This window comes from Schistosoma haematobium, chromosome 7 (assembly GCF_000699445.3).
Source record: "Schistosoma haematobium chromosome 7, whole genome shotgun sequence".
In the NCBI taxonomy this organism is placed as follows: domain Eukaryota; kingdom Metazoa; phylum Platyhelminthes; class Trematoda; order Strigeidida; family Schistosomatidae; genus Schistosoma; species Schistosoma haematobium.
The window spans coordinates 3,748,729-3,765,561 of NC_067202.1; the positions used below are offsets into that span (position 1 = coordinate 3,748,729).

General features: G+C 35.8%; 1 protein-coding gene across 2 annotated transcripts; it reads left to right on the forward strand.

The window, feature by feature from the left end:
* On the forward strand, positions 1-4,123 carry MS3_00009451 (uncharacterized protein; the record flags this gene model as incomplete). 2 transcript variants are annotated; one of them, XM_012942545.2, is made up of 3 exons in its annotated part: positions 56-205; positions 240-496; positions 1,049-4,123. In XM_012942545.2, the coding sequence occupies 3 exons, from the start codon at positions 56-58 to the stop codon at positions 1,233-1,235; spliced, it is 594 nt and encodes a 197-aa protein (XP_012797999.1). In that variant the 3' UTR covers positions 1,236-4,123. The 2 variants fall into 2 exon arrangements, with proteins under 2 accessions (XP_051064254.1, XP_012797999.1); XM_051217828.1 differs by having other exon boundaries at positions 1-205; positions 240-4,123.
* Between the last annotated feature and the right edge of the window lie 12,710 nt (positions 4,124-16,833).

Consider the following 16,833-nt stretch of genomic DNA (forward strand, 5'->3'; position numbering starts at 1 on the left):
ATTACTCTCAAGGTTCCTGCTACATTCGAAAATTTGCTAAGTCGTCTTATGTCTTATGTCTGAAGGGTCGTCTATCTTGTCCTCTGGACCTAAAAGACAATACGGGACTCTAGAATCTACGAATGCTCCACAAAATCCTCATATAATCTATAATATCAAACCTGGAGATACTCTTGTGTCAATCGCAGTACAATTTGGAACAACAGTAAGAAATGTATTTCGCTTACTTATGTTCTAAGGTACAAAGATTGCGATGGATTAATCGTTTGTGGGGATCAGACATCTCTAACATGGCTACATTAAAAGTCCCTGTCAAGTGTGAGCCTAGGCGGTTTGTACACCACAATTCAATTGAGTTGTCTACAGTCAAAAAGAAATCTGAGCCTGGTGATGAAGACGCTCCACAAATAGCTTCTGCTAGCATTTATTTTAAAGAATTGTCAGAAAGGGTTGAAAAGGCTAAGGAAGCAGCCTCCCGTTGCTTAGAAAAGAGCAGGTACAGTTAAAGGATTTACTTTTAACTTGTGCTTTATCAGCACTTATTATACATTTATACGAGGTACAATGCCTGTCTTACTATTTACTTAAGTATCTTCTCACCTACATACCACCCTTGAACCTTTTTAGGAGGTAGGGGAGTGTTAAATCTTTAACATGCCTTCAGTTCTTCGTCAATAAATATCTATTTGAAGTAGCTCCTACTAAATTCCCAAATTTCTACTAGCAGTTCATTCCATATTAACTTTTGTTTAATCATATATTCGAAACAAAATGTCATTACCTTGCATGTTATTTAATTCTAGTTTTCAGATCGTACTGCACATATTTACATGGGCATTCACATACATTGAACAAAACCTTCGACTCTACTCACAGATTCAGGATTAGTTGCTTTTGAATTGAAAAACCAAATAGTACCATTAACATTTTAGCTATTTTTGTCGAGATTTATGCTCAGAGTGGGTGATTCTCCAAGATTCATAGAGTATATTATGCATCTGTTGGCTAAAACTAAACAAGTTATTGCTTTTTTAAATCTTGATTATAGACTACCTGAAATCATAGCTGACTGTGATCCCAGTAAACGCGATTGTTTTCCCGTTCCCAGTTTGTCGGTATCTGATGAAACAGTGGTCATGGTAACAGCACCTTCAACTTCCAAACTTAACTCGATTACTGATTCTCGAAAAAGATTTTGTTCAATTCCTACAAACAGCATTCACGATCCATGCTGATTCGTATGTTAGAGTAGATGATCTCGTGTAAAAGTCCATTACATTTTTTATAATAGTGCAATAACCATGTTACTTTTGTCCGTCTGGACTGTGATAGTTCGTTCTTTATGTCCTTTTTGGTTCGTTTACTTACAATTTATTTCGTATTGTATATTTGTAGGGTCTTGATTTTTAGTATTCATTTTAATCTATTTTTAATCTTAAGATATTAAAGATTCTCCTAGTGTAAATCACACATGGTGTTATAACTTAATTTCTATCCCGTATTTCATTTCTCTTTAGTCTACATCCAACAACCTTTTTGAACGACCATTACCACAAACATCGTTTTACCAAAGATATCAAAAAGTATTCTGTATTTGCTAATCAAATATATATAAATGCGCATCTCTGTTTTTCAACTTATTTATCGAAAAGTTCTGGATGCAAATTAAATTTAAGTTATATATACATATATATATTTACTCAGTTATCTTTTATAAAATATTCGTTCAATATTCTTTTTTATTTGAGCGGTATCTCTGGTTAAGATGTTTAAGTTTCAGCCATCAGTTCGCAGATTTAAACCCTCATGCACTTGTTTTAGTTTGGGCAACTGGATAGCATCAGTAGTCTTCACACTTAGAGTATTATTAAGAGCCAAGTTCGATCATCTGTGCTTGGTATTGGATTGTAAAAATAAAAACTAAGTCGTTAAAGTACGAAAGCCTACCATTTTACTTGACTCTTGCCAAGTAAAGTAGTTTTATTTCCCTAACTACAAGATTTTTGATTCTTTTTTATCCCATTCCTACTCAGTAAACTACACTTGTCCTTTTCAAATTTGATTTGCAAAGATGGCCAATTAAACTGATTTACTGTCTCAGATAGTTCTTTGATAAAATTAGTGTTTGTCCGCATCTAGTTAATTTAGTTAAGAATGTTATGGAAGTGTGTAACTGTTCAATATCGAAGTACAAGAAACGCGTTGTCGTAATAGATTTACGTTCAACTAGTTACTAAAATATCAGAAGAACAAAAATTAAGAAATATGACCAACAAGGTAGACAGTCTATCTGAACAGTTGGCAACTTATGGGATTGAGAATTATGATGAAATTTACTGTCAGTTAAATGGGTGTTTGTGTAAATCGGTTTCATTATACACGTGATATAACATTAAATTAACATTTGTTTCATCAAACGTCCTTTTGTGTGAGATTTAAGATGCTACAATTAGGAAGACTGTATTTTTACATGGTGATGGAAATCTCAGTTTTCTACCGAGGGTTTTCGTGGGAGTAAATTAGAGAGTATGGTGTCCAGAGTAGTCTTTATGTTGAATAAAGTTTTCGTCTTTTTGTTGACTTTCACTGTTGATAGCGTCATATTCCATATTTAGATAGACAGTAGCTTTTTGGAAACATGAAATTCCCGGCTTTTAGTAATTTTCTGTTTAAAAGTTTCACTTAACCTGGTGCTTTAATTCATCTTTGCTGTTTCTCGCTATCATTTATGAAGTGCTGTAGGTTTGTTGTTTGCCTAATAATATTGTAGTGAACAAGAACATGAGTGGGAACAATCGAATGCATTTGACACGAAAATACAGAGCATCTCACTAAAATCTGAAAACCATATAGTAAATATTTAATTTGCAAAATATCAATCCATCGTTTCAAACTTGACTGTTCCTTTTGCAAATATCAGTCCATTGTATTAGATTTCATTGTTCATGCATTTTCATACCAACTGCGTTCCGTTCCCGTTCTTTCCTTATCGGTCTTCTACTGAAATACATTCTATGCCTGATCACCGTTATATACTACTTTTGTGGATAAACCTAACCCACACCACAATATGATCGAGTGAATTTTCAGGATAATTAAAACAAATTTTCACTGACAATTTGAGTAAACAAAACACTGAGCCCATAGAATCTTTGGGGAAAACAAATGATCTATGATTGGGAATAATTTGCACTTAGAAAAACACAATTTATATACGTTTTTAACTGGTCCAAGTTTATGACAGAAAGGCAATTTTTCCGCGGAAAAATAAATTCCACACCAAAATTACTCTGAATACACAGTAGTGTGAATAAAAATTTGTGTGAGGAACACCATCTTATCGCCCAAAAAGCTTAAAATGTTAATTTATGGTTCGTTTCATTTCCAATACGTAAGCTCTTACGCTTTTAGCCAAAATATCCAACAATATAACTGAACTTTTCTACCTCTTTGTACTTCGGTCGATCATCCACTTCTAATAATACTACCTGAACCATGGGTCTACATAAAAATTTCTTCACATGATGTTTAACGAAAACAAGACTGATGCTTAAGATTGAGATGTTACGGTTGGTCGTTAGCAAAAGCCTAAGGTAATTGGAATAGTTGGAGGAAATATTATTTGATAATTAGCTTTCTCATGACACTGCAGCAGTTTCGCAAGACACTCATATTGAAGTTACAGTGGATCTATTCCTGACATTTGTTTCCAGTAAATACTACATCAGATATGAATTTGTTGTGCTCATTTTACTGATCTATCACTGATGCATGGTTTCTATTCAATTTTAAATAAATTGAATATCGATCAAGCTGTTTACTGAGTAACCGTACACTTCATACTGGTACTATAAACTTGCTTAAAATGGTTGGTAAGATTTAAGCAACTTTAGGAACCATTGTGAGCCCATTCCTAAAGGTAGAACAATTGAATACCCACTTAGATCTAATGTTGATCAGTATTACTGTCAATTTCTTATATATTTAGTTACATATTCCATATGTTATGTCTAAAAATCAATTAAATACCAATAAACTTGTTAGGTATAACATATTTGTTGATTAGTTAACCTCGTTTTACTAACATTACAAATTATAACTTCAATTTCTCTTTCAATAACCTTTTCAACTTGATCTTTATGAATCATCAAGATTATATTTGAACTTTGCATTTGTAACCGATCTTAGAATTGACTTGATCTTTCAAAAATGATGTAGATTTAAAAATTTGACCTTTTTGTAGTCCATTGTAAGCTGAATATGAAAAAAGAGGTTTCCCGTTTTATTATCCTGTTGTTTGGTTATTAATCTATTCAACTGATGAAAATAAGGATTGTATCATTCAAATAAGGCTTTTATGCCTTTACATTATTTCAGTTTTGGTAATTTTTTAAAGAAAAGGTTTTTTCAACTCAACCGCATAGGTAGGTGTGATAAAGGAACAAATTATGAGGTGGCTGTAACTCATGGAACCATCTTATAAAGAACTATTGTTTACATCTTTATTGTATAATTATAAGAAATATGGATTACTTTATTTTTATATTCTCCTTATTGTAATCTTTCACTTGGTGCATAGACCATCGTTGTATGATTTACTTTTCTCAGGTTAATGTTAATTATTTACAAGCTTATCAGTTGGTTCCCTTTTATCTATGGTGTAGTAATGCACAATTCACTAATGTTTCACTACACCAAAATACCGATGACTTAAAGTTGAAGCCTTTCATACATTACGTTGACGATAACTTGATGTGTCAAAATCTCATGACAGTAATATCAAATTCATCTAAACAATATAGTCAAGTTATGTGTGTTAAATCTATATTGTTAATGAAATTTTAAAAAATGATGTTAGTAGGGAGTAATATTCTGTTTGATTGCTTGTGGTTAGAGGTAAAGCTGCTAAGCTAACTATATCAAAGGATTATTTGACCCTAAAACGCGTCGATAACTTCACTTATCTTGGAAGTCTGATCAGCCTTAATGGGTTGGTGTCTGACAGAATCTCAGCACGGATTCGAAGAGCTCTTTTGGCTTTTGTCAACTTACGTTACCTATGGCGAAGGTGAGATATCCGTCTATCAATTGAGGGACGAGTATACTGCGCGGCAGTTTGTTCTGTTTTAATTTACGGCTGCGAATCGTGGTCATTAAGAGTTGAAAATACTCGGAGGTTACTAGTATTTGACCACAGATGCATTAGAAATATTGCTAGCATCTGATGGGATCACCGGGTAAGTAATAGGTTAGACGCTAGGGTATTAGGAAATGATGGTAAATCAGTTGATGAGGTTGTGAATCTTCATCGACTGAGATGGTTGGGCCATGTGTTGCGTATGCTTGAACACAGATTACTACGACGCGCAATACTGACTGGTGTTGGGGATGGTTGGAAAAATGTTAGGGGTGGCCAAACCAGAACGTGGCCTCAGTGCTTGAAGTTACTAACTTCTAGTCTGAGCCATGTTGGTAGACGCAGATTACTTGGTTGGGGTCCACATGACTATCGTAACCAATGGTTGGAGGCTGTATGTGACATGGCTCAGAATCGGTCACAATGGCGTCGGTGTATACACTCTCTGTCTTCCCTTCAACTAAGAGATTAAAATTGCTTCACACCTTTCTTTGTACGAACTAATTCTTTCTTCCTGTACTATATCCTTATTTCAGTCTTTGTTTTATATATTACCACAGTTGAATTAACTACTTCTATGAATTCGGTGTTGATCTTGTTGTGCTAATGAGGTATGGCAACTTGGAACGATGTATCTGTGTGCCTAATCCTACGTTGTAACTGACTTACTTACTGAAATATAACTTGACTGAATTTAGCATAATTATAATTCACATTATATAATTAGGATTCAAATAGTTATTTATTCAGAGTACATCAACAGAAAGCTAGATGTGGCTAAAACAAGATATGGGATCAGTTCATAAATTCACTTACTATTTGACTAGGCCTTATTAACAGATACAGACTGATTGATTACGATCCGCTGTAGGGTTCATTACAGTGACCAATCGCTGAAGAATTTTGATGGCCATAACACACATTTCATTTTCCATTAGTTTCAGTATTTATCTATATATATATATATCCCTTCTTATTATTTCTGCTTATAACATATTCTTCGAATTTTCTTCTTTCTCCTTATCAATCTTATTTTCATTAGTTTGACTCGTATATTTTCGGTCTAGTTATGCTTATTTGTTAAAACACATTTGTGATGGGCTCTGTATTGATTCTAACTAACCGATAACAAAATCTTCAGGTTGCGCCTTTCACAATTTACCTCATATGATAATGAATTGACATTGTGATAATGAATGTTACTTGTTGTTAAAGTGTTTACAAAATTATCGACTTTCAACTTATGTTAAGTGACTCTTCTGATAACACTGAATCACAGAACATGCTCATTTTCAACTATATTTTAGTGATTCATATCAATATAATACTGATTCTCTTTATCTGCCAATAAGTTCATGTTTTAACATGTTTAAAACATTATCGAAATACTCAACTTTTCATAATAAAATATTATTTCTACTACTAAATAGGCACGTTACTAAATGTTGTTCTAATTTCGTGGATCAGTTGAAATTAGACATTAACACCGTTAAACGCCGGCTTAGTGGTTTAAAGGTTGAGTGTTCGCGCGCGAGACCGATGCATCCTGGGTTCGAGTCTAGCGAGGCGGGATCGTGGATTTTTTAAATTTATTTCAACACATAAATATTGGTACAAGGGGGAACCAAATATATATGCGCCACACCATATTTGTGTGTGTGTGGGCTGTGATACTGCCCGGGTGCCCAGACAGAAGCAGGTGGTTTTCTTAGGGGGCCACACCCCAAGCCTTTGAACTAAAGGTCTAACCCACAAGGCAGTGGAGCATCGTGAGGAGATGCAGTCTCATGGTAGCCGGTGACCGAAAATTGTTTCATATGCCATTTGTTCCCGCAGGATACTGGAGCCCATGTGCACCATTGATTTGGGATCCGGTTAAAGCGCCGGACATTCGCTTTTCGTCCTCTCATTTTCGTAAACAACACCTGAGGTGCGAGATGGTAGTGAGTAGGACTTCCCTGGTAGAGGCTGTAAACACGTGGTCGTGTGAGAGCATTTCGAGAGGGAAGGTGGGCCCACCGCACTCTTGGCCATACCAGGGCATTTGGGGGCGGGATCATGGATACGCACTGCTGAGTCCCACAATAACATGAAGCGGCCATCCAGTGCTTCCAGGTTTTTTTTATGGTGGTCTAGTTTCAATTGACTCATGATCTCAACTATTAAAATTACTATAATATTCACAGAAACACCTTCTGACACATAATTAACAAGTGTAAGATTTCTAACGGGCTCAAAGTTCATTTTTGTATTATTTTTTTCATAAGTCGAACACTACAAAATTTCAAACTACTTCTTTAAAGCTTAGTTGAGAGAATGCGGTAAAACTATGGTGTATATTACTTATACCAACAGATATAAGTAGTATGTAGCACCAATTGGAAGTGGAATGCCTGGCAATAGAAGACTGAAATGAAGAGAACAATTGAGTTAACAACAGATTTAGAGGAATAATGAAGTATGTTGACGATAATGCAAAGAAGATGTGCGAATGATCTATTTATTGTATAGTTTTTCATATTTTACGAACCCACTGTGTGATTTTGCATTATACATCAAATTAGTTTTCCGTACATGAGTTATCGTTCATTACCAAATCACCAAATGAATAATGCAGTAGTTAGAAGTTAGATGTTAAAAACGCTAGACTTTATTTGGAAATAGAATCGCCAGAACCATTTTAGAATCGATACTTGATTTGTGTGTGGGCTATGATACTGCTCAGACCGGTGCCTACGACCTACAGGTCTAATCCACAAGACAGTGGAGCAACGTCAGGAGATGTAGTATCATGGTAGCCGATGACCAACAATAGGTCCATACGCCTTTGATTTCCTCAGGATCCTGAATCTCATATGCAAAACTGTTTTCGAATAAGGATTTCCCAACTCCCCTAGGTGGATCCTCCATATCCACCAACCCGGTTAAAGCGCCGGACATTCACTTTTCGTCCTCTCAATTTCGTAAAGGACAGTAATGCCGCAAGCAGGCACTGGGTAGGACCTACCTGGTAGAGGCTGTATACGCGTGGCCATGTGAGAGCATTTGGAAATGAAAAGCTAACTCTCCTCACCCTTGTTGTACCAGGGCATTTGAAGGCCGAAGGCACTAGACCTCATTATTGAGAAGCGACTTTAAACTCGTAGAACCTTCAAATATGAACCTTCATCAGCCAATATCATAGACAGAAATGGTGACATTGAGCTATTATGGAAAATGTCGATCTTTCTTTAAGGTTGATAAACAGACCTGTCAGGCTTATCCTCCATACACGTAATCTAATCTAAGTCTTTCAAGTTTTCGAACGATTACAGTGCCAATGATTTAGAATCCACTTTCATATCAATTCATTCTAGTTTGATTTTCATCAAGTATATCAGACGTTAATCATTCACTTTCACTTAACTTGAATCAATTCCTTAAAAGAATAAGAATAAAACAAAACTATTTTTAGGATGAAACTGATGCTAACAAAAAATCGCTTCTTATCCAAGTTCCAGATTCATTCCTTTGATTAAACTGAATTCAAAAAAATTCTATGACAGATGATTTGATATTGATTTATTAGTCGAGAATAAATCTGGGGGGGGGTTTGATCCCAACTTTCTTAACGAGTGAATAACATACTAAACTTTGTATCTTCCAATTGCCTTTATTCTAAACGACTTCTGATTATATATAGAATAGATAGAATGTAGCTAGTACTAGAATGAAGAACGAGCATTCCGTCCTATTTGAGACTTGTCAGCTAAATTATCAATATTTTACTTAATTACGCCTGTTACTTCCAATGGAATATAGGCCACCAACCAGCATTCTCCAACTCACTCTGTCTAGGGCCTTCCTTTCCAGAAAAAAAATTATTCAAATTATCAACAACGGGTTACTCCAAATCACTATGCAATAAATGAGACTTATATTTGTTTTTAATAGTTGAGATCATAAGTCAATTGAAGCTGGACCATCATGGAAAACCGGGAAGCACTGGATGGCCGTTTCGTCCTAGTCTGAGACTCCTCAATATTACGCATCCATGATCCCGCTTACGAGATTCAGAGTTAGTCATTAACATCGTTGGATGCCGGCTCAGTAATCTAGAGGTTAAGCGTTCGCGCGTAAGACCGATAAGTTCTGGATTCGAATCTCGCGACGCGGGATCGTGGATGCGCACTGCTGCGGAGTCCCACACCAATACGAAACGGTCGTCCAATGCTTTCAGGTTTTCCACGATGTTCATTTCGTTACCACCACTTTGGTTATTAAACTAAACTTATAGTTTAGATGTCATTAACATTGAAAGTGTTTTTGTTTGATGTGGAAAATCACATTATCATGTACATGTATATGATAAGAGAAAACACAAGGCATGAAAAATTAAATTCTATGGATGATTAACTACACTATTACTATACTATTGTTAATTACCTTTTTCTATACTTCTCCATCTCTGTTTCAATTTCATTATTATTAATACAAAGTGTGTATTTATGCAAATAAGTGTGGTAACTTCCGTAATTTATCTTTTCGCTTTGTTGTAATGAATTATGTAAATTATGTTTACTACATGAGTTTTGATTTCGTATAACACTTATTATTATTATACTACTTCCTATTAGATAGACATTATGAATGATAAGTAGTATGTAATGGTGTGTCAGTCAGCAACAACATAGAACTTCGTACGTACATACATCAGTTCAAGTTGTCATACCACACTAGCACGGGGATACAATTGTCAATTCAAATCCTATAGTGGTAGAGGTATCAACTGTATAAGCAGTAATCGGAAACATTAGAGTTTGAAGATGTGATTCAAGGAGAATAATCCAGCGTACACTTAACCTCTAGACCACTAAGCTAGTATCTAACGACATCTAACTTCAACCGATCCACGAAATCGCGCCACCGTCCACTGTTGTCTTCAGTGAGTTATTGCCTTACATGGTTGAACTCCACTAGTTAAAAATGTGATTCCTTGACTACGTTTCATTGAAGTCTTTCTCCAGTTAGGATTGGTAGTAATTTGCAAAAATATTTCACAACTTCAACTGGCAACGGTAAACACACGTATTCTAATAATCTGAATAATTTATGTATCAGTGTCTCCTTGCGGGAGGTATGAGACAGCCTGGAATGGTTCATGTTTATCATACAACCTCAAGGATGACACAACTGCTGGTCATTTTATAACTTGTATTGTAAGAGAAACCTATCGTTGGTTAAAGAATATTGTGTGTCAGGAAAAAATCATTTCGACTTTTGTTCAACATACTATGACGATTACTAACAGATCATTTTCATGTGAAAGAGCACAGGTCAACAACTAATTTGTGCTCTAAATCAGATGATAAGAGAATTTATACTACGGCTTCAAACGCAGATGTAATTTTGGTGAATAACAACCTATTCAACTTCTTGACCACTTGATCCCAAAAATGGAGCATCAACTTAGACATATTCTTATCTGGGCTTTTCAGATCGATTTCTTTGAACAGAAATCATTTCAGTTCATTCAGACAATTCGAACTTACTTAATCACGCCTGTTACTCATTGTAGAATATAAGCCACCGATCAAGATTCTCCAATCTACTCTGTCCTGTACAAATATGTCTTAAAGTGTCAAATCTTGTTTTTCATGCAGTAAATTGTGTCTTCATAGTTTATATCACTTTCGTTACACAAGTTGCCATAGGTGTGGAAAGGTTGGACATATACAAGAAGTTTGTAAAAGTTCCAAGATTTTGAACAGGAATCAACTAGGTTAAATAGGAGCTTAGATTTATTGTCACTTAATACCACCTCCAGCAGTACCTTATAATCCATACAGAAGCCAATTACCAGCACGGGCAATTTTTATTTATTTATTATCGATACTAGGAGCATACAGTCAATTAGCTCTAAGAGAAATCTATTTTTTCTTTATAATGATGTTCATCTAGAGCCTACCATTAGTGTAACTACCGGTATCATTAACCATCAGTTACCGATTATCAGTAAAGTGGATAGTAGATTAAAAAAGAGGGGAGTTGTGTTTATGTTTCTTTCCTTGTTAGTGAGTACAGTTCATCTATGATTGGATTAATGGGTCTTGAATTACTGGCTTTTCTTTATGCAATAGTTTTTCTAGTTACTCATTAATCAAAGATCAGCTATGAAAACGCTTGACAACCATGGGACGTATGAAAATTCAACTTATACATTTCAAGATAAAGGGAAAACCCATCTTCTTGAAGCGTCGACTAATTCCATATGGTTTAAGGGAGGCTGTAAAAAAAGTTAGTTAAACTGGTTGGGAAAAAGATAATGATTTCATTTAGGTTACTCTCATTATAAGTTCATTAAAGGCTGATGGAAAAATACCTAGAATTTGTAGTGACTTCTATCTGACGCTTAGTAACAAAGTTGTACCACTGAAGAGATGGAAGAAATACTACTACAAATTACAGTGATCAAAATATCTCTCTAAAGTAGGTCTAAAATGTTGATATTTACAAAATCCACTGGATGAAAATTCGAGGGAATTAACTATTATTAATACACTATTTGGACTGTTCAATTACAAGTTCTTACCGTTTGAATGAAACATTTCACCTGAAATATCCAAGTTATAGATCACATTATTACTGATCTTGATGGCTTTGAAGATGATATCGTATTCCAGGCTCAAAATACAGTTTCGGTTTAATATGGGGACTCCTAAGCATTGACTATCCACGAAATCATAGGTGATTCAACTCAGAACCTATGGTGAGTTGTGCAACTATTTTTCATTATCTGCAATAGATAATTATCTCACATTCAATATGGATGGACGCTAAAAGTCAGATACTACTACGTATTCCAACATTAATAATTTCATTTACACAAAAATGCATTCAACTCATAATATGGCTATTCTCCTTTGGAATTATCATTTAAAATTGATAAATGCATGAACTGATAAGAAGTTACTGAAAAGAAGACCTTTCATTCAGTTCAAATATTTTATTTATTTAAACACATAAATGTTGTTACAAGGAGAAGGCAGTGAGTAGGACTTTGCTGGCAGTAGCTGTATACGTGTGGCCATGTGAGAGATTTTGGAAAGAGGAAGCGGACTCCCCTATCCTCAGCCGTACCAGGGTATTTGGGGGTAACTTTAAGAGTCATAGGTTTCTGGATATTGTGTGAGGAACGCTAAATTCTGACAAAAATACTGACCTAACTGTGGCAGTTTCGGGATACAGACGTATTTCCTTCAATGTTGTGGAAGCAAACTCTAGTTGTTGTCATGATGCCCCCAAAAATTTTTTATTTTAGAACATACTCTAAATCTCCCTCAATGAGTTAAACTTTTTAACAATTCATACTTTGAGTTGTGACATATGTCGGACGAAAGCAAAAAACGTTGGGAGAAATAAAGGCAAAACCCTGGAAGAAAACTTGGTTTTAATTTAGGTAGCAGTATAACTAATTGTTGCTTATTCACATGCTCTGGAAAAATGTTAAGATACTTCCTTTTAATTATCTCCCATTGAAAGATATGTTTCGAAATTCGCTCCTTTATGAGACGACTTATATTATACAAAACTGAATTCTTCATGTCCTTTTTTTTTCTTTCCAAATTTATTTCACTGGATTATATTCCTTGAATAACATCTTCAAACCCTTATGTTTCCGATTACTACTTATATTTTTACTACCTCTAACACCACGGGATTTGAATTGAAAACTGCATGTCTGTGCTAACGTGGTATGGCAACTCGAACTGATGAACGTACGTACGAAGTTCTACTTTGTTACTGACTGACGGATGATATTTCTATGATCGGTGACCATCGAGATAACAGCGTTGGCTGATTTCAGACACTTCTATGGACGCTATTTCTGAGTTATGATAAACGGGAAACACTGGACCTTATTGTCTCAAGTTTAGCAGACATGTAACTGTCGAATTAGTTGTCATTATGTGATGCCCTGGCTTGCTCTAATGTTAGGTACACCGCTACATTAGGTTGTGACAGGTGTATAGTTAGGGATTGTTGTATAAATGTAAGAATGACTTTTCCAAATGGTGAATGTGCTTTGTGAAGTGATGAAAGTTTCCATCGACAGTCAATCCATCCACAATTATGGAAATTTTAACCCTGAATTACTTTCGGTGAACATGGTGCAAACGTTTCCCTTAGACATGACTCACATGGTATGCTTAAACATAGTGAAAAAGTTGGTTAACTTATGACTGAAATGAACTTCTAAACGACCGAAAACTATGATTAAAAAATTCATTACTATAATTGTCACTTCGACTTTGGGTCCTAGCTGGTACATTCCTTCAAACATTTAAAAATTTACATCTTGAACGATGTCATACTCTGAAGAGAAGTAGAATGTATGTTACGCCTGCCTTGTTTGGGGCCTATAGTGTAAGAAAACAATTTACCCTCAGCTGTACCAGGGCATTTGGAGGCATATATCACTACTGCAACATTACTTCTTCACGCAAAGAACAAAAAAATACCAAAACTAATCTACTCAAATTATCATGGTGATAAATAAATAGTATTAATGTATATTTATTGTTACTTATTACTGGTATAATTGTCAAAAAGCACTGTGTATACTAACCTGATCGTTTATTCTATAATTATGAACTCTTGTTATATCGAAAACAGAGGTTAATAAAAGATATTGAATATCAGTAATGTATATCACGTAACTCCGCCTGCAGCCCCTTTTGTGTTACTGCCGGTCCCAAGCCCAGATAAAGGAGGAGGGTCGGGCATGAGGTTAGCCACCTCATCCCGTTTGTTAACAGTTGTCTACACTATCAACAACAACCTACTGTGGGAAAGAACAAACCCAATCCAAGGGGATGAAGAAATCAGGAAGAAGCACTGGAAGTGGATGGAAGACACATTGAGGAAAGCACCCAATTGCATCACAAGGTAAGCCCTCACTTGTAGTCCTCAAGGTCAAAGGAGAAATGATAGAACAAAGAACACATTACGCCGAAAAATGGAGACAGATATGAGAAGAATGAATAACAATTGGATAGGACTAGAAAAGAAGGCCCAATAAAGAGTGGGCTGGAGAATGCTGATCGGTGGCTTATGTTCCATTGGGAGTAAAAGGCATAAGTAATATATGTTGCATATATATATTTATATTAGTCATCACATGGTTAATGAATCATTTTTGACAATTCAACACAGATCATAATTACATATCATGAATTTAAACAATAATGTCAAAATGATCAATTGCTTCAAATATATGTCAATTATATTTATGAAAATGAAACAAAAAACTATTCTTACTAATCGTCAGTCAAATAGATCATGATTAGTTTTAAGAATTGAATAGAATCCAATAGAGAAATAAAGGAATTAATGAGCAGGCTTGTTGTTAGCTTTATTTGAATGATTTATTTAGACAGCCCATAAAACTGGCATTTCCACGTTTAATCGATCATAAACAAACGTCTAATTGGCCAAGCGGTCTAAGGTGCCAAACTTAAGAGTGTTATTCTGGGTGTTCTGGTCCACGATGTGGGTGTGGGTTCGAATCCCATCCCCGATGTATATAAGCCCCCAAATATCCTGGTGCGGATGAGGGTAGGGAGAATCAGCTCTCCCTTCCCAAATGCTCTCATTTGGCCACACGTGTACAACCACTGTCAGGGAAGTACTACTCACTGCCTTCTCGCAACATTACTGTTCTTTAAGAAATTGAGAGGAAGGAAAGAGAATGTCCGGCGCTTTAACCGGGTTCGTCGATACGGAGGATCCACCTAAGGGGGTTGGGAAACCTGATTCTAAACCAATGGTGCACATGAGCCTCATTATTCTGAAGGAATAAATGGAGTATGAACCAATATTTGGTCACCGGCTGCCATGGGACTGCATCTTCCGACGTCGCTCCACTGCCTTGTGGATCAGACCTGTAGGTCGTAGGCTCGGGTTGTGGCCCCCTAAGAAAACCACCTGCTTCGGTTTGGGCACCGGGGTAGTATACCAGCCCTCACACAAATCAAGTGACTTGTGTGGCGCATATGTATTTGGTGACCCTTTCTACCAATATTTATGTGTTCAAATAAATAAAAATAAAGTGGATATAGAGAAAGCACAAATTTGGAGATGAGGGTTGTCGTTTCGATTAATTACAGTGACAATCAATGAACTGAAATCATTTCCTCCGTAGAATAATAGTAGTGGTCATCAAACATAGAATACGATTATTTATCAGGTTCGTATCCGAAAACACTCAACAATGCAAACACAAACAATCACTGGTTGATCTCAATTTTTGATTTAAGGTCCATCAATAATTTTCTTATAGAAGATATCAAATTGTACATCAGACTGAGCATGTTTGTATAACCCGTGTCTTTATCATCTTAGTTGAAGAATTTTTAAAAAGTCATCAAACATACTGCTACACTCAACTCTATCAATTACTCAAAAAATAGTTTCATCATGCGAAAGAAACTGTAATCTTCCATCCAGTATTACGATATCGCATTGTGATACCATATAAATCTACATTTACCTGTCAGTCAGTCAGTAACAACGTAGAACTTCGTACGTACGTACATCAGTTCGAGTTGCCACACTACCTTAGCACAGAGATGCAGTTGTCGATTCAAATCCCGTAATGGTAGAGGTAGCAAGAGTATAAGCAGTAATCGGGAAGATTAGGGTTTGGAGGTGTTATTTAAAGAGTATAATCCAGTGAAATAAATTTGGAAAGAGGAAAAAAGGGACATGAGGAATTCAGAAGATTAGAATTTGGGAGAACACAAAGAGTGGATGCACCTGCCCCATTGCAAACGATTTTGAGCCGTCATTCAGGGTCTCTAACCATCGGTTGCTATCATCTCGCGGTCCCCAACCACGTAGTCTATACCTACCAACATGACTCAGTCCACTTGTCAGTGACTTCATGGACTTGTGCCATGTTTTGGTTTGGCCGCGTCTAGCTTTCTTCCAACCTACTCCTATACCACTGAACATAGCACGTCGAGGTAGTCGGTCGTTGGGCATACGTAACACGTGTCCCAGCCATCTCAACTGATGAAGTTTCACTACTTCATCAATTGATTTGCCATCCTAACCTGTATGGGTCAAACGAACTGTCAATAAGTTAACAGCTACATTTACAATTCCAAGGGTAAGTGCTGTATAAAAGTTCAAATTAATTTTCATTGGAGATAATAGTTTATTATATCAGCTAATCGTCAGTCTGTTCTAGTATCATTCCATGATGTTCACGGTTATCCAACGACACAAGTTACATATACGTGATCAGTATCAGGATAACATTTATACAGCTATGAACCACTATCTTATCAAGAAAAACAAATCTATATTGAAGATTATACCAGTTGCATAAAAAATTGTAATCATATCGAGAATATTATAAGTTTACTAACAAATTGTATATCTGTAACCATAGGTGTAAATGTTAAAACCAGAAACGACATATTTTAAGGTTTTAGCCCCCCAATCCGCCCTTAAAAGAAACTGACACAAGTCTCAGCTGGTGAAATTAACACTAACTCTCACTAGCGTTCAAAAATATGTAATACATGTAGGTTAGCAACACGAGCATATCATTAAAGTGGCAACCCTCTAAAGTTTTTGTAGCCTATTTTACTGGCAATTCTAACAAGTTCTCCTCACTTGTACGGCTTAGATTAGAAAAAGTACATCTG